We start from the raw sequence: 26,821 nt of genomic DNA on the forward strand, positions 1-26,821 counted from the left end.
CGGCTAACGAACCGATCAGTGGTGAAGAGGATAAAAGAAAAAAAAAGTTAACAGGAGACGCAGTGTTAATTTTTAAATTCGTCGGACCCCTCCGTAAAGATACTTTTAGAGTGACTGTACACACAATAGCTCCTTCCACACTTAAGTCATCTTCTGGGCGATGTGACACAGTTCAGCCGCTTAGTTGGGCTGTCATCCAGCCGACTCACATTGGGGGAGGGAGTGCAGTTACAGCTCACTGCCTCTATACACAAACATTCACATCCAACACATACACACCCAAGCTCTTCATTTATCTTATTTCATAGTTCTATATAGTATTATATTTCAGTCACATTAGAGTAATGTAATGCTTTTATTTTTATTTTTTCAAACAATAACAGTTGAGTGATAAACTCGATGAGCTAGCAATGGATGGTGGGTGGGCTGGCTCATGCAAGATGGAGACCCAAGCATCAGACACGTATAAGTGGGGTCGCGTACTATGGATACATGTACTCTGAGACCCTACTGTATTTATAATCATATTATATCAGAAAATAATAAATGTATGTGCTTGTATTATGTACTTCTTTTTGCCAAATACATTTCATTAGGAATGCATCTCCAGTTACATAATGGAAGTAATTTGGAAAATGGCATTCATTTTAAGGAATTTCACATTATGGTCAACTTTTCATGGAAGCATCTCTTCCGTAACCCGGGGATTATTGTATGGTTTGTGAATGTGCTGTACTATATAAGTTTGGGTATTGTGTGTAACATTTTGGATACATATATGGTTCTTGTGTGGTGAAGGTAGCAGTAAAAGTTGACATTAGTTCAGCATGTCCTTTACAAGTGTACAGTGGTGGTGGTAATTATTATTTTTTCAATATTTGATGGAGAATGTATTCAAACATTACTGTGTAATTATTTGACTGTGTTCAAGAATTGTTATGTGTGTCAGTCAGATTGACTACTTTTTGTTTGTTTATTTAGAGAATCTTTTTTAAGATTGCATATATTATTTATATCCAAAATTTTACTTACAGGACAAAAACGTCATAAGAAAGAGGCTGTATTGGCAAACAAGAAAGTCTTGAAGACAGTTAGGAGGAAGCAGCAAGAGCCAAGGGAGCCTAAGCGTTTCAAGAAAGAGGAGCCAGCTACCTCTACACTCAGAGGTATAACAAATAATCATAAGAAAGATGCAACACAGTTGAGTAAACCTCAATCAGCCTTAAAACATTTATTTAAGACTGCAAGACTTGAGCAAGGGGAGGATCACACTGTTAAGGTAAGGGCTTATTTGACCTGCTCACTTATTTGTACTTGAGTAAATCACACCTTTATCTTCTCTAAATTCATCTTCAAAATAATTATGAAGAAATGTAAATGATTGACAGATAATTATAGTCATTCATTCATTGTGTCCCTTCCAATATGTCTCAAATTTTTCATATTTATATTTTCCTACACAATGACAAGTTATCAATAAATCTTTAAATGGTTGAACAATATACCTATGTAACTGTTATGATCACTAAAACATAATTATATATAACTGTACATTACCAGTACAATATATAACTATACAGTACTACGAATTTAGGTAAATTTCTCGAAATCAATTGCTCGACAGTAAATTGCTCGAAATAATTTCTCGAACTCGACAGTAAATTGCTCGAAATCAATTATTTAACGGTTGAATACTGTAGCAGTTCGAAGCTCGAAGCACCACGTCAGTTGAGCACTGCGCCTGCGCCGTCTAACGACACGTCAACGTAGCAGGTTATATAAGGAGCCTCAACACTCTCCTTAGCAGTCAGTCTTCTAGGGCTTTCTCTCTGGGCTGACTTACCACACGGTGGCAGGGCTACTCTCTGTACGTGTGGTTCTCCCTTTCTTCCCATAGCAACCATATTCATTGTCATTAGACAATTGTGTGTGAGTCTAAGTGACTTTGTATGGTGCTGCAAGGGCAGTGAATAGAAGAGTAGAAAGAAAAACTAAATATTTACCTTATTTATCCAATGGCCACCCACCAGAGGTGGCCATGCCACGGGAAGGAGGCCATTGGCCTCTGTAGGATTCCTCCATTGTTCTTGATAATTTTGCCAATGGCTATTTTGATGCCTTGTACTGTACTCTAAAAGCAAAGAGAATGCAATCCTTTTTGGGGCAGCAGAAGTAAAGGAGGGATGGGCAGAGTATGTTGACAAACTATATAATGATAAGGATAGAGTACAGGTAAGGAACAAAAAAGAAATAAAGATCAAACTACCAATTCTAGAATCAGTAGTTGAGGCAGCTGTTAGCAAAATTAAAAATGATAAAAGTCTGTGGGGTTGGTCAGCTTCCAGCATAATTTATAAAACAAATACAGTATAGTCTGCATTTACGCGGTCAATTGAACCCGTGGAGGTCCGCGTAAAACGAGAAACGCGTAAATGAAATAACAGAACATATGGGATTAATTGAAATAGAGACTGGGCCGACCCCCAAACTCCACTTTTTCCGACACAATACATACCTTGTAGTCAAAATAACATCTTAATTTTATGATGGTATGCACACACAATTAATAATTAAGAGAAATATCAATAATATTAGGTTTTTTAACACTTACGTTAGTAGAAAAGCTGGGTCGGCACACGTGGATGGCGGCTGGTTCCGAGGCAGAGGGCAGATTAGTTGCCCTCTGGTGAATCACTTTCACTTTCACTACTCGCAGAGGCTTGCAGGGCCTCCCAGACAAACCTCTCAAAGTCCATATCCTCACTGTCACTATCACTATCACTGACTTGGGCTGGCTGTGGTTGTGGTGGGTTGCGGGCGAGTAAGTCCTCAATACTACGTTGACGACTAGCATTGATGTCGTCGAGATAGATCTGGATATACGGCTCCATAACTTTCGTCAGATGGTTATTAGACGCTTCATACCTATGCTTGTCTGGGTCGATGTCAAGGATGAGCTTAAGTTTCTCCCCCAACTCGATGATTTCCTTCACATTACCATGGCTTGGTCCAGGTAATTCAATGTTTTTCTCGGGTGTTGGGGATCTCGCGGAAGCCATTGTGAGTTGTGAGGGGAATAGCGGGCACAAGAGAGAACTGTATACGAGGACTGAGAACAATGAGACAGGCCCGGCTAGGTCAGCTACTTCTACCCTCTGGTGGCAGGACATGTCATGTTACATTAGACCAATCACAGCTAGCGGCGGAGGGAGGTAAGGATGCATGGCCCAATCACAATACGATACGTCATATGACGTCAGCGATAACGTAAGAGCGGCCTAGTGCGCACCACTCACCATGCCGCTTCCCGCGTATGGTCAAGAATGGACCGCGTTGGTAAAAAATGGCGCGGCGGTCTGGACCTCTGCAGTCGCTCGCCGCGTAAATGACCAAATTTACCGTGTAATTAAAACATTTTCGTTCTGGCAAAGCACCGCATAAATGACCAAACGCGTAAACAAAAAAAGCATAAATGCAGACTATACTGTAGGCAAGAATGGGTTCTACTGTTTTACTTAAATATGTACAGTAGCTGTAATTCTTTATTCTTAAATATTCACAAATCTAGTTATATATTGTTGATATTACCACTCCGTTCCAGAATATGGGTCCAACTAAACATATTTCAACTTGGTAGAAAAATATTAACACACTGTATAATATGAGCCTCTGAAATCTGTATTTTTTTTTCTGCTTCCAGGCGTACGATGCACTGAAGTGAATCATTTTGTACTTGCACACATCTAGCTTTCCAGTTTTCTATAAATATCACAGTTCTGTGGGTGCAGTAACTAAAGGTGTTATTTATTTTTATTTATCACACCACTGGTGCTTTGCAATGTATTTCAGTAAATAAATCAGATCAAAATGTGTAAACAGTAGTGGTGTTGCCACCTTTGATATACCGTAAATGGTCGCATTTTTGCTCGTCAATTTTAAACCACATGATCATTACAATATAGACACAGTGAAAGGGTTAAAGCATCTGGATTTGCACTCCCTCGAGAGATGTAAGAGTGAGGGGCGATATGACGGAGGTGTATAAATGGAAGTCAGGGCTAAACAAAGGTTATAGTAATCAAAGACGTGACCGATCGCCCAAGCGGCTGACAAGCCGATCAGTGGCGAAGAGGATAAAAAAATCACAAAGGTACTTAAACTATCCAACCAGGAGTGAACTAACTTATAGCAATGGTTTTAGATTAGAAAAAATTAGATTTAGGCATGAGATAGGTAAACACTGGTTTGGAAATAGAGTAGTGGATGAGTGGAACAAGTTACCAAATATCATCATTAATTCGAACACGCTGGATAGCTTCAAATATAGGTTGGACAGATGTATGTGTGATAGGGGTTGGGTGTAAACGGGTAGTAGGCAGCTACCAAACAGGGAGGTACTACTGCCTGGGAAGATATTGGAAGTATAATGTATTGTCTAATGGTAGACCCTGCTGCCATATGGCATCACGAAAATTGTGACCAAGTCCCAGGTTACTGATCTGACTTTCTGCCTCATTTAAACACAATTGCAGAGTCTCAGTTGTTTCTCTTACTTTGACAACACAACATACATGCTGTATATTTCTCACTCTTGATTTTTTTTCATTTTTGTATTTCTTTTATTATTATTATTATTATTATTATTATTATTATTATTATTATTATTACATTTTTGCCCCGTAGGCCCCGATGTGGGTCAGTGACCTGTGCCCAGGTGGGCTAATCCCCGTAAAAAACAAAAAAACAAAGGACGGTCCATAGGCCTACTGCAGTTTTCTCCATTCTTATGTTCTTATATTAATGTTTGGGCTCATTTTCATCTCAAAATGCCATTTACGGAGATCTAATTTTCTGATTGGTCATATTTAGGGCTTTTTTCTATACCACATAATGTGCATGATGCTCTGTGCTCTGGTGTTTCTTCCACATCTGGTATTTTTTCTTACAGTCTGCCCTAGATCTGAGGTACTGTAGTATGCATTTGGAAGGAGAAAATAAAGAATGAATAAGTTGATAAAATATATGAAACTGATGAGTGGCAGTATAAGTAAAAATGAAGTGAAGGAATGAAAGGGAGAAAGAGAGGAAAATTTGTACACATGTGAAAACACAGATGCAGGAAGGGGCAAAGAACAATATACAGTATATAAAGTAGTGTACAGTAGTAGTATTTTACTTTGGGTTTTAATTACATCTTTAATGGTTAGAATTACACATTTTCATTCTAAAACCAGTTTCTTCTTGTAGGTGATATATGATGATGAAGAAGATGGTGATGGTGCTGCAGGTGGTGGTAAAGGAACAAAACATACATCATCTAAGATGAAACGCTCATCATCATCTACAGATGTGAGGTTTACCCAGCATTCCAACAACATGTACAATTATACATGTAAGTGTTTCATCTGTGCAGGTAAACAGTATCTCAAGAGCAAACACATTTTCTCCTTTTGACTGTCATAATTTTATCTCTTAACTGCCTTATCCGTTGTGCCCTGATGTGGTGTTCCCTTTCCACCACAGGGCACCACCATCATTTCTATCCCCTGTAGTATCTTGCCTAATTTAATGGGAGAATGGCAATTCACATGGTCGGTCTGGCTGGGGCGTGTATTCTCTGTTGTTGGTTACAACGTGCTTAACACATTTCATGTTTACACAAGCCTAAACACTTTCTGACTTTGGTAAGAAGTAACATAATATATAATGTATATATATAATCAATAAAGGCAGCATATAAACATACATATATATAACACCCCCTAAAATTCCTGCACATAGGAAAATGTTTCTAAACTGGATAGTATTAGTTTTCGAGGTGAGGAGGGGACAGGGGTAGCTTGTGACAGCACTAGGATCCCGCTTCCTCTATCAAGGAATAAAATATTGAAATTGAATTGGTGAGGAGGGAAGGTATGTGACTGGATGGATATGAACTTACAAACCAAATAATTTAAAAGAGATTGATGAAATATACCCAGTAGCTACTTAGTAAATTGGCCAGCCAACTGGTTCAGCAGGTCCATTCAGGGCCTCCAGTTATACCAACCTGGGAGGTAAACTGCTGCTTCTAGGCAACCATAACTTATAGATGAAGAAAAATATGGAGTCAGTCATGACCCTCATGGTATGAGTGACCCCAGCCAGTATTGCCCATGACCTTGTTGAAACACGCAGTCTTTTCCCACCACACACAGGAGGTTGTCTACAGGAGAGGCCAAGAAACAACTGAACAAGTGGGTGATATGACACTCACATTAAAAGCTAACATACAAAATACAAATGTGCAACACAACAACCTGTACACATCCCTTGTCTGTTTGTTTGCATACAGTGCCGGATTAACCATGAGGCACTTGAGGCACTGGCCTCAGGCCCCCCGACTCTAAGGGGCCCCCAAATCCAAACATTTTTGAAGTTGAAGCGTATAATACATGAACTTCGTTCAACGATGTCCTAGCAACGTCTCAATTTTCTGTCTCTTATGAACATTGAATGTGTTATTTTGCAGAAGCTTAATATTGATGAAATCATTGCTGTATATCAGTTTATACATGAACTTCGTTACAATATATGAACATTGAATATAGCATTTTGGTATATATATATATATATATATATATATATATATATATATATATATATATATATATATATATATATATATATATATATATATATATATATATATATATATATATATACACACACACACACACACACCTTGAGGGTAGGGGGCCCCAAGTTGATCTGTGTCTCAGGCCCCTATTAAGCTTAATCCAGCCCTGTTTGCATACGTAATACTATGTCACTTAATTGTGGCAGTTGCAATACTAAAACTATTCTAAAGTAGCTATGTATGATTACTTATACAGCTCATGACTGTACGACTATTAATGAGGAGTATTTTACTTTTATCCTCTTCACCACTGATCGGCTCGGTAGCCGTCCTGTGACTACATTTATAATTTTTCTTGTCTGGGAACATCCTGACACTTTTACTGTAAACAAATCCACCATAGTTATACTGGTGAAATAAACAGTACAGTACCAACAGAGCAAGTGGACCACATCACGTCTATTGTTATTGTTAGGTGTGGTTCTGTTTTGTTAACACCAATAATTATGTCATAAAGAATACTGTAATCTACTTTACCTTTCCCCTTTGAGTACTGACTGTGTCCACATAAAGGTAGTTTGTGTGACTGAGAGATAGTCAGTCTGTCATTGGCAGCCATATAGTCATGATTTCATACTACAGGTTGTTTGAATTTCATGATTGAATGTACAGTAATGATTTTGAAAAAAATCTGTTATGATCTTAACTCTGAGTACAATAATACTATACCAACACAAGATATAGCAAAATTTTTAGGCCTGCCGAAAAATAAATGTTTGTATTGTACTGGTGAATTGGTTATATTTATAACATTGACATTACAGGTACTGTACTGTGTTTTCAGGAGCATTTCTCTTTACTCTACTTGCATTTTAATTCAGTATACTCATGAGAGAAAAGTACTGCATTGTTTATACCTGTGAACCCTATTTACAGACTGTGCTGAGTGTAAGAAGCAATACAATAGAATTTGTCCTAAACATCCCATGACACTGATACTGGATATACCTGTAAGTCCTGTGTTTCTCCTATACGAACTGTTAGTGTTAGTAGGATACCCAAAAGAGGAGGATTGATCCTCAACACCCACTCTATGACTCAGCCTTGAAGGAACAGTTTGTGTATAATACACACCCAAACCTAATCTTAGTCTCAACAGACTTATACATAGGTCATACGACCACCCGCACTTACGACCTGCCTCAGTCGTACCAAAATTTGGTCAAATTACGTATTTTCGAGTCCCAAAGTCAGTACACAGACAAAATTTTCATTTGTAATTCACTTTAAAATGCCTGGCAAGCTTAAAAGTGAGAGTTTTGTGGTGCTGAGAAGAAAAACAACCCCCATTTTAGATTTTCTATGTATTATTTAAGCATTTCCGACTTACTACCATTTTGACTTACGACCTGGATTTGGGTCCCTAACCCCGTCGCAAGTCGGGGAGGAACTGTATATAGTATTTTATTAATGTTTTTAATGTGTTAGGTAGTAAATAACAGTAGTTGTGTAGTATTTATCATTAGTTACGTAGTTTTTTGTTGTTCATGAACTGATTTTGCATTTTTGGTGATGATGTTGAGGTTTTCTTGTCATTGGGGAACCGACACCAAGTTATTTCGGGAAATTAAGAACCAAGCGGACTGTGAAGGGCTGCAGAAGGACCTCTGTGGACTCCAGGAATGGTCGAAGGAATGGCTGCTGAGATTCAATGTCACGAAGTGTAAGAGGATGCACCTGGGGCGTACCAACGGTAAGGAGGCGTATCATATGTCCCAACGGGACGAAGAGACTGCACTAGTTGAGACTGTGTGTGAGAAGGATCTAGGTGTGTATGTTGACAATGAGCTGAAGTTCTTGGGCCATTGCGAGAAGAAGGTAAATCAAGAAAATTAATTATTGGGTCTTATAAGAAGGTCGTTCAGATATCTAGATGGTCCGTCCCTCGTAACAATCTTCAGGAGTGAAGTGCTTCCTCATCTGGAGTACAGGTATCCCCCGCATTACGGAAGGGTTCCGTTCCTGGAAAATTGACCGTATCGCAAAATTCCGTAATGAGTAACCTATTTTCCCATTGACTTCCATTATAAAACTGGAGATGCGTTTCTACGGAATTTTTTTAGGCCCCAAAAACGTAATTCAAGCACTTTTATGAATGAAAATAAACATTTATAAACACATACAATACAGTACATTAAATAATTCATGATATACATGTAATATGAAGAGAAATACAGTTGGAATAAATAAAAATATTGTACTGTACTTACCACAAAAGATGTTGACTGCTGCGTGAGGATTGATGGTGCGAAGGAAGTTATTGGGAGGGAGAGGGAGAGGCACTACTCTCTTCTGCCCTGCCCTGTAAATCATCATCTGCTTCTTCATCTGCTTTCACCTTTTTTCTGAATAACTCATCCAAAGTTGTTGCACCTTCTCCTTGTACAGCTCGGTGTAGGAACTGAGAGCATTGTTAACTGGGGTCGTTATCAGCTAAGATTTGCAGACCTTCCTCTATTAGTGCAAATGCTTTTGAAATATGCTTTGTTGTCAACTGAAGTGGGGTGGGTGGAGATTCTATATCCTCTTCTTGTCCTGCAGGTTGCTCTTGTTCCAGCATCATCAGATCTTCATAAGTCAAATATTCTCTATGGGACTCTAGCAACTCAACCACATCATTTTCCACGACTTCTTCAAAGCCTACATTATTTGCAAGTGTCACAATGTCTTGTTGAACTTTCTGTAGACTTTCAGCTTGTGAAAAACCTTGAAATTCATGGACACACTCTGGCCATATGTTTTTCCATGAACCATTCATAGCTGAGGTTTTCACTTCATCCCATGACTCGGGTATATTATCCACAGCATCCAAGATGTTGAACTTTTTCCAGAAGTCCCTAATTGTAGGTTTATCCTCCCCATCAATTGCTTTTATGAGCTGCAAAAAAGTTTTCCTAAGATAATATGCCTTAAGGTTAGCTATCACACCTTGATCCACTGGCTGGAGCAAGGAAGTTGTGTTCTTGGGGATGTACTCCACTCTCACAGTATCAGAAAGATCATTTAAATTTACTGGGTGGCTTGGTGCATTGTCTAAGAGGAGCAGTGCTTTATTTGATATGTTACGCTTGGCATTATATCTTTCTACAGCAGGGCAAAAATAGTTAGTGAACCAGTCTTGGAAAAGGGTCATAGTCATCCAAGCCTTTTTATTGGAACGCCAAATCATAGGTAGATTAGACTTGGCATAGCCCATGAGAGCCCTTGGATTTTCTGAGTGATACACAAGTAGGGGCTTTAATTTCATGTCACCTGAAGCATTTCCTCCCAGAAGAAGTGTTAAACGATCTTTGGATGCTTTAAAGCCTGGTGCTGATTTTTCTTCAGTGGAAATAAAAGTTCTAGCAGGCATGCGCTTCCAGAAAAGCCCAGTTTCATCTACATTGTACACTTGTTCTAGTGTGTAACCTCCTTCATCAATAATTTTCTTCAGTTCAGCAGGATACTTATTAGCTGATTCTGTATCAGCACTGGCAGCTTCACAGCTCATTTTTATGTTGTGTAAATTAAGGCGCTTCTTAAACCTTTCAAACCAGCCTTTACTAGCCAGAAAAGGTTTAACCTCAGAAGATGCACCTTCCTCTTCCTGCAAATCATTATATAAACTAATGGCTTTCTGTTGAATAACCATAGTGTTTAGTGGCACATTGTGTTTAGTCTGATCTTCAATCCAGACACTCAGGAGTCGTTCCATATTCAGCATCACATCACTTTGATGAAAATACAAGGTTCGAGCAGTTAATGGAGTAGCTGCTTGAGCACTTGACCTAATTTTGTCCTTATTATCACGGATTGTTCCCACTGTTGAAGTAGCAAGACCTAATGTTTTTGCAATCTGGCTAAGTTTTCTCTAGCATCAAACCTTCGTAACACATCAAGTTTAATATCCAATGTAATGCCTTTGCGGCTTCTTTTTGCACTCCTGGGGTCACTTCCACTTGATGGCCTCTTTCCAGTCATCTTGAATAATGGTAATGTACTGTACTGTACTTACTGTATGTTTGTAAAAGTTAAATCAAACTGCTGGGGCTTGAAAAATGCGCCCACACTGGATGTAAACAATGGACTGACTCCTCTTGGCGACGCTACGCTCGGCGGTAGCAAACACCAAGAAATCCACACCTAACAAATTATCATTTTTAACGAAAAAATTGAATTTTATATAGTGATTTTTTTTTAATTGTTAAAATTTACACCAATTTCCGTAAGGGCGGATTTACGGGCTGTAACGCGAAATTAATGGTCGTAATTTGCAAATTCCGTAAGAGCGAAATTCCGTAACCCGGGCTTCCGTAACGCGGGGGATGCCTGTACTGTCACCCCATCTGGTCCCCGAGATATGCTAGGGACTGTCAGTTGGTTGAAAATGTTCAAAGTTGGGCCACCAGACTGGTGCCTGCACTTCGGCACCTCAGTTACCCTGAGAGATTGGAGCGCCTGAACTTGCCTAGCTTATACTACAGATGGGCAAGGGGGGACCTAGTTGAGGTGTATAAGCATCTCAGGGGTCACTACTCAGTTGAGTGTCCTTACTTGGAGCTGGTGGACGCTCGCCCCATAAGGGGTCACAGCTCAAGATTGAAGAAGCCGCAAGTCCAGAAAACCGTGAGGGCAAACTTTTTTGGAGTGAGGGTTGTAAACTCTTGGAACAATCTACCAGAGAGTGTTGTGACGGCACCGAGTGTGAGCTCTTTCAAGACAAGACTTGACCAACACTGGAGCGGGTTCAGGTACATTCAGGAGCCGGTTCAGGTACATTCAGGAGCCGGTGCATGCCCAGTATTTGCCAACAGTGCGTGACAGAGACGTGACCGATCGCCCGGGCGGCTAGCGAGCCGATCTTTTGGTGAAGAATATAAATGAAAAGAGACGTGACCGATAACCCAAGCGGCTAACAAGCCGATCAGTGGCGAAGAGGATAAAAGTAAAAAGTAAGAATCCTATTTTTCCCATTTATTCTTTTATTTGCTATATGAATGATTTTTCAGGAACCTAGCTCATTTGTACAGCGAGGGATACCCGTAGTTATAATGAAGTTTACAGGTGTCTTTATATGTTATAGGTACCCCGTGATGGCAGAGTGGAGGAGCGAGCTCGGCATACAGCTCCATGGCCTTTATTCATTGCAGTCTCCAAAATTAAAGGTGCTGGAGAGGGTGTTTGGACTAGTGCCACTCTCCCCCAGAGCCTTGTCTTTGGGCCCTGTGAAGGTCACATTATAAAGAAAGCTAAACTAGCAACACAATATGTATGGGAGGTAAGACAGTTTATCAGCAATAATCTTTTAATATAATTTCTGTATAATGTCATCTCTTTCTGACTGTTCTGTGTGAGATCATCACATTTATGCCTTGAATATTGACTTTTTTTAATAGATACTATTGTTGTTAGGGAGTTCATCAGGAGTACAATAACCCTAGATATGCAAATTTGTCTCTTAAGGTTAACAAAAAAAAAAGAAAAAAAAATTATGCATTAGAAATTAAACAAGGAGACAAGTATTGCCAGTGTGAGTTTAAGACCAATCCAGTAGAAAAAGTGTATCAGGGGGGGCTTACCAGGAGATTCAGGCCTCATTTTTGTAGATGTTTATTAATATGCTTGTGTGTGATCTACTATCTCACAGTTAACCCCTGGCATTATACCATCAAGAAAAATTTCAGACTTTCTATATTTTAATTCTTTCCTAACCAGGAGTGAAGAGATGAAACAAGACACAGGAGTTTAATCTCACTGAAGATCAGATAAATTCTAGAGTTAATTTTTACCCAGTATTGTCAATAGTGCGTAACAGAGAGTCACCAACTCCCAAGTGGCTAACAGGCCGACGATCAGTGATAAAGAGAGTAAAGTTAAGTAAAATATTTGCAGTGTAACACATGCAATTTTTATTTCAGATCCAAGGGAAATATGATGTCGAGAATGATTCTGCCGACAAATCCATCAGCAATTGGGTTCGCTACATTAACTGTGCCAGGAATAATAAAGAAAGAAATCTTTTTGCTATGCAGATTGAAAATGAAATATTCTACATTACCATGTGCCAAATAGAAAGGTTTGTCTCAGTATGAGTTAAACATTTTGCATAAACAACATGACAGTCTATGATAGTACTAAGTGAAGAGATAATGTATGAAGCACAGTTGAATGCTGTTAGAATTCACTACTGAAAATGGACTTAGGTAAGAATCCATAGCCTTGTCCAGTACAGTAATATCTCCATTAGCTGAAATCCCTCAAACCCGGAACTCTCTCATATCCAGAATTGAAATTTTTTCGGAAAAGTGTTCCCAAAGCTGGAATTTTTTAGAAAATTCCGGCTTTGGGAAAGATTTTCCGAGGGACACATTTTCTGGAAAATTCCGAGAAAATTTTCCTGATACTATGAAAATTCCGGAAAATTTTGGGGATGGAAAAAGTGTTTTCTGTGTTTGAGAGATGAAAATCAGGTTCATATTCCGGAAATTCTGAGAAAATTTTTCCGTTACCCGGAAAATTCCAAGGATGAGGGATTTTTTCAGACTGAGAGTAGTCTCGTTACCCGGAAATTTCTTATTCCCGGAAGTGCTCTGCACCAATTGTTCTGTATTAAGGAGATATCACTGGATTATAAATGGATTGAATTTAGTCTCTCTCTCTCTCTCTCTCTCTCTCTCTCTCTCTCTCTCTCTCTCTCTCTCTCTCTCTCTCTCTCTCTCTCACACACACACACACACACACACACACACACACACACACACACACACACCGTCTCTCCCCTAACTTGTGGGATATACACAGAAATGGCGGTCATCAGATCCTTCTTACTAACATTTTCAAAATCGTAATTCTTGGATTTATCTTTTTCACCTCTTGCACTTTCTTCACCCACTTTTCAGTAATCAAAACCCTTACATTATCTGTTCTGGATTAATTCCCCTTCCAGAATAAATTGTAGCTATCATTCTTCAGGGGTGGATCCTGGAATATCAAAGGAACGGTCCACAAAGTTGTGGGTGGGGGAACATGGCGAGTGCATTGAGCACACCCAGCTGGGGGGTTTTGGGGAGGTACTGTAAGCGCCCCCCCCCCCATTTTTTTTGCTTAAATCTGACCAATATCATGGGCATTTTGAACCCATTTTGAAACCATGTGCACATGATATTAGGAATTATTCTGAGGTCAATAGTACAGTATAGTCTGGATTTACGCGGTCAATTGAACCCGTGGAGGTCCGCGTAAAACGAGAAACGCGTAAACGAAATAACAGAACATATGGGATTAATTGAAATAGAGATTGGGCCGACCCCAGACTACCCTTTTTCGGACACAATACGTACGTTGTAGTAAAAATAATATCTTAATTTTATGATGGTATGCACACACGCATAATATATAAATAAGAAAATACACTACTGTACTGTACAGGTATAAGAGAAATATGAAGGTGTTTAACACTAACGTTAGTAGAAGAGATGGGTGGGCACACGGGGATGGCGGCTGGTTCCGAGGCAGAGGGCAGATTAGTGGCCCTCCGGTGAATCACTTGTATCACTATCCACCACAGACGTTTGCAGGGCCTCCCTGACAAACCCTTCAAAGTCCATATCGTCACTGTCACTATCACTGACTTGGGCTGGCTGTGGTTGTGGTGGGTTGCGGGCGAAGAACTCGATAATGTTACTTTGACTGCTAGCATTGATGTGGTCGTGATACATCTGGACATACGGCTCCATAAATTTCGAGAGGAAGTTATTAGACACTTCATACCGATGATTGACTGTGTCTTTGTCAAGGATGAGATTGATTTTCTCCGCCAACTCGATGACTTCCTTCACATAACCATGGCTTGGTCCAGGTAGTTCAAGGTTTCTCGGGGGTGGTGGGGGTCCAGCAGATGCCATTGTGAGGGGAATAGCGGGCACAAGAGAGAACAGTATACGCAGAGACTGAGAACAATGAGACTGGCTCAGCTTAGGTCAGCGGCTTATTCCCTCTGGTGGCAGGCCACGTCATGTTACATTAGACCAATCACAGCTAGCGGCTGAGGGAGGTAAGGATGCATTGCCCAATCACAGTCCGATACGTCATATGACTTCAGCGATAACGCAACAGCGACTTACTGCGCACCCTGCCCGCTCCGCTTCCCGCTTAAATGATGGAATGTACCACGTAACTAATAACTACCGGTCTGGCCAGGTGCCGCGTAAATGACCAAACGCGTAAAGGAAATCTGCGTAAATCCAGACTATACTGTAATTACTTTTTACTACTGTATATAAAAATGCCTGAGTACAATGCTGCATTAAAGAAAAAGTTGGAATTTCTGATGAAAAGGAAGGGTTCCACGGACCCCCAGGATCCCCCCCTGGATCCACCCTGTTCTTACCAGAGAGTATCATTGCTGAGCAGCCTTTCCACCTTGCCCTTGCATGCAGCAGACATCATGTTTTCAATGGCTCAGTGTCTGCACATTTTTAAGCCCCAGCTTTCAATGGGCATATTTACAATTAATTTTGGGTTCTTATAAGTTATGAAATATAAAATTAACATTGTATATCTTTTTCAACAGGGATACAGAGTTATTGACCTGGTATGGAGAAACATATGGAAACCATCTTGGTATAAAAGAAAAATTTTTTATACAACCAATGCTAAAAAGTAAGTGAAACTTTTATAGCTTGTTTTTTCTGCAGTACTACAGGCACTCATAAGTCAATTTCTGGATGCCTTTTTAAGAGAGCAGAACACATCAGTTATGACAAGTAGAGTGAATGTATAAATGACACTCCACATTATTGGGGTCAGCAAGAATATGTGTCTACTGTTATGTCTTCATCTTCTGTAGTAGCCGCCAGACTGGTTGTTGTACAGCTGCTTAACATAATCTTTGACATTTTGTGTAACATATTAATAGAATTCATTTATATATTACCTTAAGAAATTGGTACAGAATAATAAATGGTGTTATTTGAGTTCCAATTTTTATTTGAAAACTTGCAATACATGAAGTCAAATGGAATTAGCTATGTGATTAATGTTTTTTTTTTCTTTTTACTTATTCTTCCATCTGTGCAGAGCCTGGTATTGAGGGGTGGTGTCAAGAATGTAAAATTTCATTCACCTCCAAGAAATTACTTTTTGAACACCAACTAAGATGTACAAAAGGCACCCGGATGTACCTCAAGAATATTAAAAAAACATATGCAGTACCTAGACCAGCACCTAACACACGTAGTCACTGTCCAAAAAGAAAATGTAAAGTAGTTCTGGAGAGTTTACCTATTGAAGAATACTGTATGAAAAAGAAACTCTCCAATCTCATTCCAAAACATGGTGATGTATGTCTTAAAAAGCTCCAGGATCATGATGTTATTTCTCAAACCTCCCTTAGATGTGATGTGTGTGTTACCAAGTCCAGTAATCATTGTGTTGAGAATAGCAAGTTTTACGGTGATATTTATCTCCAGTCTGTTCAACACAGTCTGAGCTCTGAGACGACATCTGATCATAGTATTAATCTCAGCAGCTCTTCTTCACAGGTCATGCTCACTCCCAACAGGTCAGCTGATCAAGGTGTCACTCCCAGTAGTTCATTTGACCAAGGTATCACTCTCAACAGACCGTCTAATCTAGGTATCACTCCCACTAGACTTTCTGATTGGGGCTTCCCTCATAACCGGTGGTGTGATGATAGTGACAGTTCCAGCAGTCCTGCAGGTCTGGACATCAGACATAGAAGTTCTTGTCATCAAGTTGTGAACTCCAGTTGGTCTTCTCAGGAAGATGTCGACCCCAAATGGTCTTCTGATGAAGGTGCCATTCCTAACAGTTTGGAAGCTAGTGTCAGTAATATGAGGTCTTACTCTCAAGATATCTACAATGACTGCTTGTCTGATGACTATGTCTGTCCCATTTGTTCATCTGATGAAGATTTTGCACTCAGTTGTTCTTCTGATGAAGATGTCTGTCACATTTGTTCATCTGATCAAGATGTTGATCCCAACTGGTCTTCTGATCAGGATGTTGGTCACAATTGTTCATCTGATCAAGATGTTAATCCCAACTGGTCTTCTGATCAATAAGTCAATTCCAACAGTTCTAACGATTAGAACATCTTTCTCAGCAGGTCATCTAGGCAAGGTGTCAGTCTTAACAGGTTTTGTGATCAGAGTGTCAGATACCATAGGTCATCTCTGATAAGGTTGTTTATTACTCACTGGCCTTCTGACTAGCTTATGAGTCACAACATTCCTCTGATGCAAATGTCAGTTTCATGCGGTCCAACAACACATCTTTAGATGGCACTGCTGATCTAAGCTGGTTTCAGGTGATGGCATCATTTTCATTGGGACCCAAGATTCTTGTCCCAGTCCCAGTAAGGTAGTGGACAATGTCAGTTTCAGCAGCTCATCTGACTGTTGTATCTGCTTCACAGGGTTTCCAAGACATATTATTAATTATAGTAGGTGCAAACTTCACTACAAAAGTGGTACCCAGGTTGACAACCCCTTATCCGAAATTAAAAAAAATGAAAACCTCTGAAAACCGAAAGTTTTTTTGTGGAGCATCACATACCCCCGTTGCATTCCGAGCTATATCACAAAAACTGGTTTTTAGAAAAAACTGCTTTTTTATTTAATTTTTATTATTTTTATTTATTTATTTATTTATTTTATTATTTTTTTTTTACAGGGATTAGCCCACCCGGGCACAGGTCACCGACCCTCATCGGGGCCTGGGGGGTGAAAATGTAATAATAATAATAATAATAATAATGATAATAATAATAATAATAATAATAATAATAAAAATAATTTATAGTAAATAAAATTTATAATAAAAATACGCAAAAATAAAATAATGATGATAATGATAATAATAATAATAACAAAAATAATAATAATAATAATAATAATAATAATACAGTAATGATAATAAAATAATAATAATAATAATAATAATAATAATAATAATAATAATAATAATAATAATAAAGAAATAAAAAAAAGATCAAAAGTGAAAAACACGACCAATATCTATGTACGTATTATTATTATTATTATTATTATTATTATTATTATTATTATTATTATATTGTTACGTATTACATTTTCGCCCTCCAGCGATGTGGGTCGGTGACCTGTGCCTGGGTGGGCTAATCCCTGTCAAAAAAAAACCTAACTTAACCATTCTAAAATCCAAAAAATTACGCCAGCTCCAAGTAAGGACACTTAACTGAGTACAGTAGTGCCCCCTGAGATGCTTATACACCTCAACTAGATCTTGATGTTAGCCTCAATGAATCCTCAAATTATTGTACCATATTATAGTCTCAGTAGGTCTCAGTCCCAGTAATTCCCCTCATCATAGTATTAGTCACAACCCAAATCACAGTCTAAGCAGGTTTTCAAATAACTAATGATCCTAACAGCTCTCCACATCACACTTCCTATTGTAACAATTCCGTGAATTATATCAGCAGTGTTTACTATGATAAAGAATCCTTGTAAAAAGTGATGATAATGTGCCTGATCATTTCATCTGCCCTGAAATGTTAATTATGTGTGGTAGTAATGTCAAAAACATTGTTGCCAAAGGACTTCCAAAATCATGTCAGCCTTCACAGAAGTACAAAAAGACAAAATAACCCTTAGTAGTTGTGATCTTATTCAGGTGTCTGAGTTCAAGAGTAACAATGATAAAACTTATGTGTGGCCATGAGTAAGGCTTGTTGTGATGGTTACCTGAAGGTAGAGGAACATGAGGATAGTGCAACAAGGCAAATTCATGCACAAAGGTCACCAAATAAAACTTTTTTCTTATTTTAATAAAACAATAATATACTTTTACTGTTTCCAAGAAAAGAAGCCAGAGTGCTCTTACAAATGTTATTATTTTATGCAATGGCTAAGCTGTTATGGGCAGCAAGTTTAGAGGTTGTTACTCTTGACATGAAAATAAGCCACATTGAACTCTGTAGTACATCTAACCCTGGGTACTGATATGATCAGGTGGATGAAACTGTTGTTAGCAAGATATGCAATTTCACTGCTTGTAACTCATATTATTTCAATTAAATATTCATTGAAACTTTGAGATTCATATAGTTTCTTCTTTAAGAATGAATATATATGTCACAAAAGTGCAACACCCAACATTTATTATAAACATAATATGGGGAAATGCCAAACTTGTGATAGATTGAAAAGATTTAAATTTTTCTCATTCTCCCACTTCCAAAAAGTCAGTACATTACTAAAGCAGGCAGGATTCTGTGCCAGAACACGTCTATATCTGTATCCACAGAAGGTAAACAGGACAGATCTTGTCTCCAAACACCAATGTACAGAACCTGGACATAATCTTGTTCAGTGTCCAAAGTGTAGACAAAAATTTACTAACAAATACTATTGCCTTTCTGAACAATAATACTGTTTGTGTTTTTTGGTATATTTTCTCAGAGTTGCACAGACTCTTAGGAAACAATTTTTTTTAACTATTTTCTTTAGTTATTGGCTTCTGTTTGCATATAATATACAGTTGCTGGTACAGCAGTAACGCGCATAACTCGCCAATATGTCAAAAGTTCGAGCCTCGGCCCGGACACACGTGAGAAGGGTGTTATCCAGTGTGACCCTCACCACCAAACACCACAGGTTTCCTCCTGTACTGACACTGGATAAACCACCCAAACTGCTAGTAAGCTGATAAGTGGCCAATATGATTTAAAAAAATAAAAATAAAATAAAAAATTAGATATTCTAGAAGTAAAATTTATAAGAACAGCTTTCAACTACTGGTAAGTTTATCTGATTGATAATTATTACTTTTTTTTCTCATTGCTTATCAGCTTAGTAGCTATTTGGGTGGTTAATCCATTCTTTTGTTACTCTATATTAACCTTTATTGTCCAGTGTTGGAAGAGGAAATCAAGAGTACCCGAGGAATACCTGTGATGGTTGGTAGTGTCTCACTGGATAACACCTTTCTCATGCGTGTCTCAGGCCAGGACTCAAACTCATACCATAGTAGTTCAAGATATGTGAGCTACTGCTCTACCCCCCATTTACTTCTGATTTATTTTATGTTTGTAATATATTGTTTATTCTCTCAGAATTTTTTTTTTTTTTTTGCCATTTCAATATCCTGGAAAAAAAATCAGCATATCTCTTCTGCACATACTGCTCCACCCATGCACACCTAGGTACCTGTCTCTGTGTACTTTTTACTCTATAAAATTCTCAGGCCAAGTGTAAGCAATCTACTGGATACCTGTTGTTGCTTGTTTCCCCAACAGATTCTCCACAAGTTTATATTTTGCATGACAGCTTTTATTTTCTTGAACTGAAATATACATATTGATATTCAAGTTGAGTAAATTTTTGTCTCCAGTATTCTCTAGTACTTTACAGGACCACATCCACTTTGTGTGTCTGTAACCATCCCCTCATGTGGTTGTCCCAGAAAATAAGTATACAGTACTCTATGTAGATTGTTTATTTGATTGATTTCTAAGCTGTAATTGATTATGTGATTAAAACAACACATGAACCTCAGCATCTTGAATGTTTATTGTGGATTTTGTCCAACACTTTAACCTCCTCATTCTCTTGCTCTGGATACAGCTCTACATGAGTAAGGTAAATTCCCATGTGTCACGCTAAGCAGTTCTATATTGCTCTCATCAGTTATTCATCATCCTTCAGAGTGAACATAAGAAACACATGTTTCTCACCAGCTATTTGTAGCTTTGTAAAGACTTCTCTTAGTTTCTTTAAATGGCTTTGTAAATCTTTGCTTACTATGATAAGATCATTTATATAGGCATAGACTGTGTTACCTATCATTCCAGCAAACAAGGTATTTATCATTCTTTGGGATGTTAGCAGCACATTCCTCAAACCAAATGGCATTCATAAGAATTCAAAATGTCCCATTGGCGTACTGAACGCAGTAACCTCGCGGGATTTCTTATGTAAGGGAATTTGCCAGTACCCACTAAGCAAATCTAGGTTACTGAAGATGGCAGTGTATTTTCCTAGAGACTGTAGTAAGTCAGTTAGGACAGGCATTGGGAACCTGTCTGGTACAGTTACCTGGTTGACTCGTCGCAAATCTATGACTGGTCTCCATCCTCCATCTTTCTTGGGAACTAGTAATAGAGGCGAGTTCCATGGTGATGAGGATGGTTGGATTACTCATTGTTCTACCATTTTTTGTACCATTTGTTCGACTACAGCCCTTTGGCTGTGGGGTAGCCGATATGCTGGAATGTAGATTGGGTGAGTGTCCGGCTTGAGTGGAAAGTGATGGGTTGTCAACGTTGTTTTACTTCGGGGTTCTCCAGGTAATGCTATGATTTCCTTGAACTCAGCTAGTAATTCTAAAGATAACTTTTGCCTCGGGGATGATCGACTACTTTCACGTGTGGCACTATTAACTCTGCTCTATCTACAATATGTGATTTTCGGTAGAGTACCATTGTGTTACACTACCTATTAGTACAGTGATCCCTCGGTTAACGAGATTTTGGTTAACGAGTTACCTTCCATAAGATTCTTAACTTCGGTTAAAGAGCAATCCCTCGATTAACGATTTTTTTACAAGCTGACCTCAACATGTTTTCGCTTGCATTTGGCGGTCCACCAGCTGTAGTATTAGTCTGCCAATACAGTAATCGGTTCTAGGGCTTAAATTCCTTACTGTTTTAGTAAATATCAAGAAGTTTATACTATTCAATAATTTTAAAAGTTTAATATTAAATTTTTTAGTCATTTTAACAATTATTGAACATAATTGAAGGTAAGGAAACTAGTTTCATGCGTGTCATCCAGCCTGGCAACACACCAAACAGGTGCCAGTCTCTCTGTCTTTTCAGTGGAGGTAACATCTTGCTTGAGACTCTCTTCAACTAAATGCTTTTTTCTGTGTTTCCAAGCAAATTATTGGTCATTTTGAAATTTATTTTACATATGGACAAAATATAATACAGTGCAGTGTTGATTTAAAGAAAATAATCTTGAATTACACAAAGAGAGCTAAAATTTTATGGGTGAAATGGAGCCATGGGGTGACTTCTCTTCCACCCCAATGCCTTCTCTTCTCCCTTCTCCTCCACCCCCATTCTAATTCCCATCATCATCATCATCATCATCCAGGAGCCTTCTACATACACACCTCAAAGTAAGTGAACTTTTCTACCTTTTTTGTTGAATTTAGGCAATTTTCGGTGAGCTGGAACCAATTACCCAAAACCCATTGAAACAATGGTTTCGGTTAACGAGTTTTTCGGTTAACGAGCAACCTGCTGGAACGGATTGTGCTCGTTAACCAAGGGACCACTGTAATTCTATTGGTTCCGCAACAACTGCTTTGTCGTAAACAAGGAAATTACCTAAATAACATCAGTTTCTTAAAGTTAAAGGTCCGGCAGTTCTATTGGAAACGAGGACATCTGTGAGACTACCTAATCTAACCGTGCTTAAGATAAACTCAAGTGACAAGCCTTTCACTCAGACACATAATTTCTGTTCCTTCACTCACATTTGGCAATCCTACTGTGATTCTAGTTAGTTCCTGGCAAAGTAACTGTTGTACACCAGTTGAAACAGCAGGCATTAAAATCCAGTTCTTGCTGCTTTCATCCCGAATGTCCTTTGAGCTACAAGGTTGAGTTTCAGGGAGTGACCCCCTAACTAACAGCTTCTGTGCAATAGACTACCCTGTGCCTGTCGAGGCAGTTATTACACGAACACCCAAGGTAAGCAATGGATGTGAAGTTTGCATTGTGTAGTAATTTTTACTATTATGCGTTATGGCGTGATTTCTTGGCTGAAAGTTAATGTTCTGCTTTAGTGTGGAAAGACCGATTAACCCATCTGCTGGCAAAGAAAATGCCTTTACTATGTAGAAATCCACCAGAAAAGCTTTACTGGATGTAGAAAAACGGATTGGCAGTGTTGTCACCCCCACTATGTCTAATAGGATTCTTGACACACCGGACAGAGGAATGTCTGTAGGATTTATTGGCCACTTATTTGAAGGATATTGTCTCTTGAGTTCATTGAACGACTTTAATGAGATAACATTGGCACACGCTCCCGTATCTATATCTAGGGATAACTGTTTGTTACCTATCCTCACTGGTACATTGTGTTTGTGTAGCCTATAAACTAATGATTGTGATCTTGCTGACCGAAGAGTCTGTAGAGTTTCATATTCCCTGGACATCTTGAGTTATTTAAAAAATACCCTAGTCCCTAAGCGAGTATTCGAGAGAAAATGGAGGAACCACGACATCCTAAAGTGGGTAGAGAACGGACGTCTCTACTGGGGGACTCAAACGTTTCACATGTTTTGTGGGCACTGTAGCATAATATGAATAATTAAGTGTTGAACGGACTAACTGCACAAACGTGACCATGACATTGTCAAACTACATTATATAATGCTCACATTGAAACTTGATGGAAGAATCTTGTGCCAATTCATTAATATAATTTTCTTCATTATTTAAACAAATATACGAACATAGTTTATTATTATAGTACATATATTATTATAAAAATAGCTTCACCAATCACAATTCTCATTACTTACACTGCATACAGCCTTACTTCACGAAAAACTGTATTATACTAGGTACTCCCCGACTTACAACGGGGTTAGGGACTGACATCCAGGTCGTAAGTCGAAATGGTCGTAAGTCGGAAATGCTTAAATAACACATAGAAAATCGAAAATTTGGGTCTCTTTTTCTTCTCAGCACCACAAAACACTCATTTCTAATCTTGCCAGCCATTGTAAAGTGAATTACAGATAAAAATTTTGTCTGTGTACTGACTTTGGGACTCAAAAATACATAATTTGACCAAATTTTGGTACGACTGAGGCAGCTTATAATTATAACCGTTGTCTTTAATTATGTCATTCTCTTTCCTAACAGTTCCAGACTTTTCTTTTATCCTCTTCGCCACTGATCGGCTTGTTAGCCGCTTGGGCGATCGGTCACGTCTCTGATTACTTTTCATTTATCCTCTTCACCAAAAGATCGGCTCGCTAGCCGCCTGGGCGATCGGTCACGTCTCTGTCACGCACTGTTGGCAAATACTGGGCATGCACCGGCTCCTGAATGTACCTGAACCCGCTCCAGTGTTGGTCAAGTCTTGTCTTGAAAGAGCTCACACTCGGTGCCGTCACAACACTCTGTGGTAGATTGTTCCAAGAGTTTACAACCCTCACTCCGAAAAAGTTTGCCCTCACGGTTTTCTGAACTTGAGGCTTTTTCAATCTTGAGCTGTGACCCCTTGTGGGGCGAGCGTCCAGCAGCTCCAAGTAAGGACACTCAACTGAGTAGTGCCCCCTGAGATGCTTATACACCTCAACTAGGTCCCCCCTTGCCCGTCTGTAGCATAAGCTAGGCAGGTTCAGGCGCTCCAATCTTTCAGGGTAGCTGAGGTGCCGAAGTGCAGGCACCAGTCTGGTGGCCCTCCTTTGAACATTTTCAACCAACTGACAGTCCCTAGCATATCTCGGGGACCAGACGGGGTGACAGAACTCCAGATGGGGAAGCACTTCACTCCTGAAGATCGTTACGAGGGACGGACCGTCTAGATATATGAACGACCTTCTTATAAGACCCAATAATTTATTTGCCTGATTTACCTTCTTCTCACAATGGCCCGAGAACTTCAGCACATTGTCAACATACACACTTAGGTACTTCTCACATTCAGTTGGGACATATGATACGCCTCCTTACCGTTGGTACGCCCCAGGTGCATCCTCTTACACTTCGTGACAATGAATCTCAGCAGCCATTTCTTCGACCATTCCTGGAGCCCACAGAGGTCCTTCTGCAGCTCTTCACAGTCCGCTTGGTTCTTAATTTCCCGAAATAACTTGCCATCATCGGCAAACATTTGTATGGAGGGGTGTACAACGTCAGGCATGTCATTTATGAAACAAACAAACAACAGCGGGCCCAATACACTGCCCTGTGGTACCCCACTTGTGACAGGTACAAATGACGATTTCGTACCATTAATCACCTGACACGGCTTGTTGTCATGTAGAAAGTCTTCTATCCACGCTAGGACATTTCCCCGAATTCCGTACTCTTCCAGTTTGATTGTCAGCCTTTCGTGGGGTACACTGTTGAAAGCCTTGGCAAAATCTAGGTAAATATTGTCGATATTACCACCCTGTTCCAGAATATGGGTCCAAATATCCAATACCTTGAGCAATTGTGTTAAGCAAGAGCGCCCCGGCATAAAACCGTGTTGGCAATCGTTTTCAAGGTTGTTTCGTATTAGATGTTCCATTGCGACATCTCTGCTAATACTCTCAAGTACTTTACATATTATGCTGGTCAGGCTCACCGGTCTATAGTTGTTCGTGGAGTGACGATCGCCCTTCTTGAAGATAGGAATCACATAAGCTACTTTCCATTCACTGGGGACCATTTGTTCACCCAGGCATTTACAAAACAGTATCTTCAGGGGCTCTGCAAGCTCGTTGCACAACTCTCTTAGCACTCTAGGATGCACCATGTCAGGTCCAGGACTCTTATGGACCTTTAGCCTGGACAGTTTATTTCTAATACCCTCTTCTGTGAACACAATGTGGGTCAGTGCTGCGTCGAACCGTCTGTCCTGAAACGCAGGTAGGTTAGTTGCATCCTCTCTGAGTAAAAGAAGCTGTTCAGATTCTCAGCTTTATCCTGGTCAGAATCTGCATAACTACCATCCACCAGCCTCAGGTCTGATACTCCTATTCGCGTTTTCAATTTCGACTTTGCATAGCGGTAAAACGCCTTAGAGTTTGACTTGACCTCGCTTGCAACCAGCCTCTGGAACTCCTTTTCAGCCCTCCTACACTCTATCTTTGCTTGGTTTCTGGCTCTTGCATACATCCTCCTGTCTTGCTCATCGTTTGACCCAACCCACGTCTTGAATTTCTGGGTTTTCTTCTTAATTTTGTCGACCGCCGCATGGTTCATGTGTAGGGATCCCCTCGTATTCCTAGAAGCACTGGGTTTGGTCTTGGGTATATATTTATCGATCAAATGGGTCATTTTACTAGTTATGATATTCAGCGTGGTGTCTGCGTTCTTATAGCTAATAAGTCAGACCAGTTGGTACCCCTCATCTCTTCCCTCATCCCATTGTAATTTCCCTCTAGGTGGTGGTTTTCTTATATAAAATATATTATATACAAGACAGTCTGGTCCTGGAGATGCCGTGTGGTGAGAAGTTTGCTCAAGAGACACGTTCAGTGAGTAGCATGCTTGAGGAGGTATCTGTGCAGGAGCTTCGTTAGAGATGTTGCGTGTTGCTGTCCTCCAGGTTGAATGAGAGCTGGAGGACAGCGAGGAGCTTGCTCGGAGGAGGTGTTGGTGTTCAGGAACGTAGGGTAGAATGCATCTCAATGGAGAGACTGAGAGCTTATATACACAGCAGCCTGAAGTAAACCCGCGGGAACTCGCCGGTTGATGGGCTCTGTTGCTAGAGCAAACGTCGCAAGTGGCGACCCCCGTGAGCAGCTACGCAGTTGTAGCCTACAACTTGTAGGGGAGAGATCCACTACAGGCCTATTACCAGTTCACCATCAATTTATCTCTACCTATTAACGAGGAACTTACAACCTTATCATGCATTTTGAACCATCATTGTGATAGAGCGATAACTTCAAGGTCTATAAACTTCTCTCTTTATTCTCTTTATAGGACTAAGATCATAAATAAATGTAATATAAACAATAGACAAACAGCATCAGTGTTAATTAACCTAACAGGTTAGAGGAGGTTGCACGTATCCTCTATATCCAGGTGAATACGAGTATTTGCACACTGTTTAAGTGACATCTTATACAGAGACTAGGGTTGCCATACGTCCGTATTTTCCCGGACATGTCCTCCATTTAGGTCTCGAAATCTTCATCCGGAAGGAATTTTTAAAATTCTTCAAGAGTCCGGAATTTCAGCTTCCATCATTTTCTCCACGGAAAAAAAACATGAAACTGTAATGACGGGAGAGAGAGACAGAGAGAGGGGAGGTGGAAACCGTAGAGATCTCGTTCAGTTTTCGTCAGCTGATAAGTCACTTGTACGCCTGTAGGTGTTGTCAACTTAGCTGTCAAATATTTGATTGATAAGGGGGT

General features: G+C 39.5%; 1 protein-coding gene across 3 annotated transcripts; it reads left to right on the plus strand.

Annotated features, from left to right (window-relative positions):
* Window positions 1–5,811: 5,811 nt before the first annotated feature.
* On the plus strand, window positions 5,812–17,348 carry LOC121863061. Of its 3 annotated transcripts, none has more exons than XM_042361544.1 (6): window positions 5,812–5,913; window positions 7,556–7,629; window positions 11,742–11,936; window positions 12,577–12,734; window positions 15,231–15,319; window positions 15,737–17,348. In XM_042361544.1, the coding sequence occupies exons 2-6, from the start codon at window positions 7,606–7,608 to the stop codon at window positions 16,741–16,743; spliced, it is 1,473 nt and encodes a 490-aa protein (XP_042217478.1). In that variant the 5' UTR covers window positions 5,812–5,913; window positions 7,556–7,605; the 3' UTR covers window positions 16,744–17,348. The 3 variants fall into 3 exon arrangements, with proteins under 3 accessions (XP_042217478.1, XP_042217477.1, XP_042217479.1); XM_042361545.1 differs by lacking the exon at window positions 5,812–5,913 and adding an exon at window positions 6,150–6,236; XM_042361543.1 differs by lacking the exons at window positions 5,812–5,913; window positions 7,556–7,629 and adding an exon at window positions 5,925–6,236.
* Window positions 17,349–26,821: the final 9,473 nt, after the last annotated feature.

The sequence above is a fragment of the Homarus americanus genome, unplaced genomic scaffold (assembly GCF_018991925.1).
Source record: "Homarus americanus isolate GMGI-L3 unplaced genomic scaffold, GMGI_Hamer_2.0 scaffold54679, whole genome shotgun sequence".
In the NCBI taxonomy this organism is placed as follows: Eukaryota; Metazoa; Arthropoda; class Malacostraca; order Decapoda; family Nephropidae; genus Homarus; species Homarus americanus.

Excerpts from the sequence above, each read along its gene's own strand:
- LOC121863061 (XM_042361543.1), top strand. The coding sequence starts at position 6,156 with ATGACCTTGTTGAAACACGCAGTCTTTTCCCACCACACACAGGAGGTT. Across the intron at positions 11,937-12,576 it reads CAACACAATATGTATGGGAG|ATCCAAGGGAAATATGATGT; the intron begins GTAAGACAGTTT and ends TTTTTATTTCAG. Across the intron at positions 12,735-15,230 it reads ACCATGTGCCAAATAGAAAG|GGATACAGAGTTATTGACCT; the intron begins GTTTGTCTCAGT and ends CTTTTTCAACAG.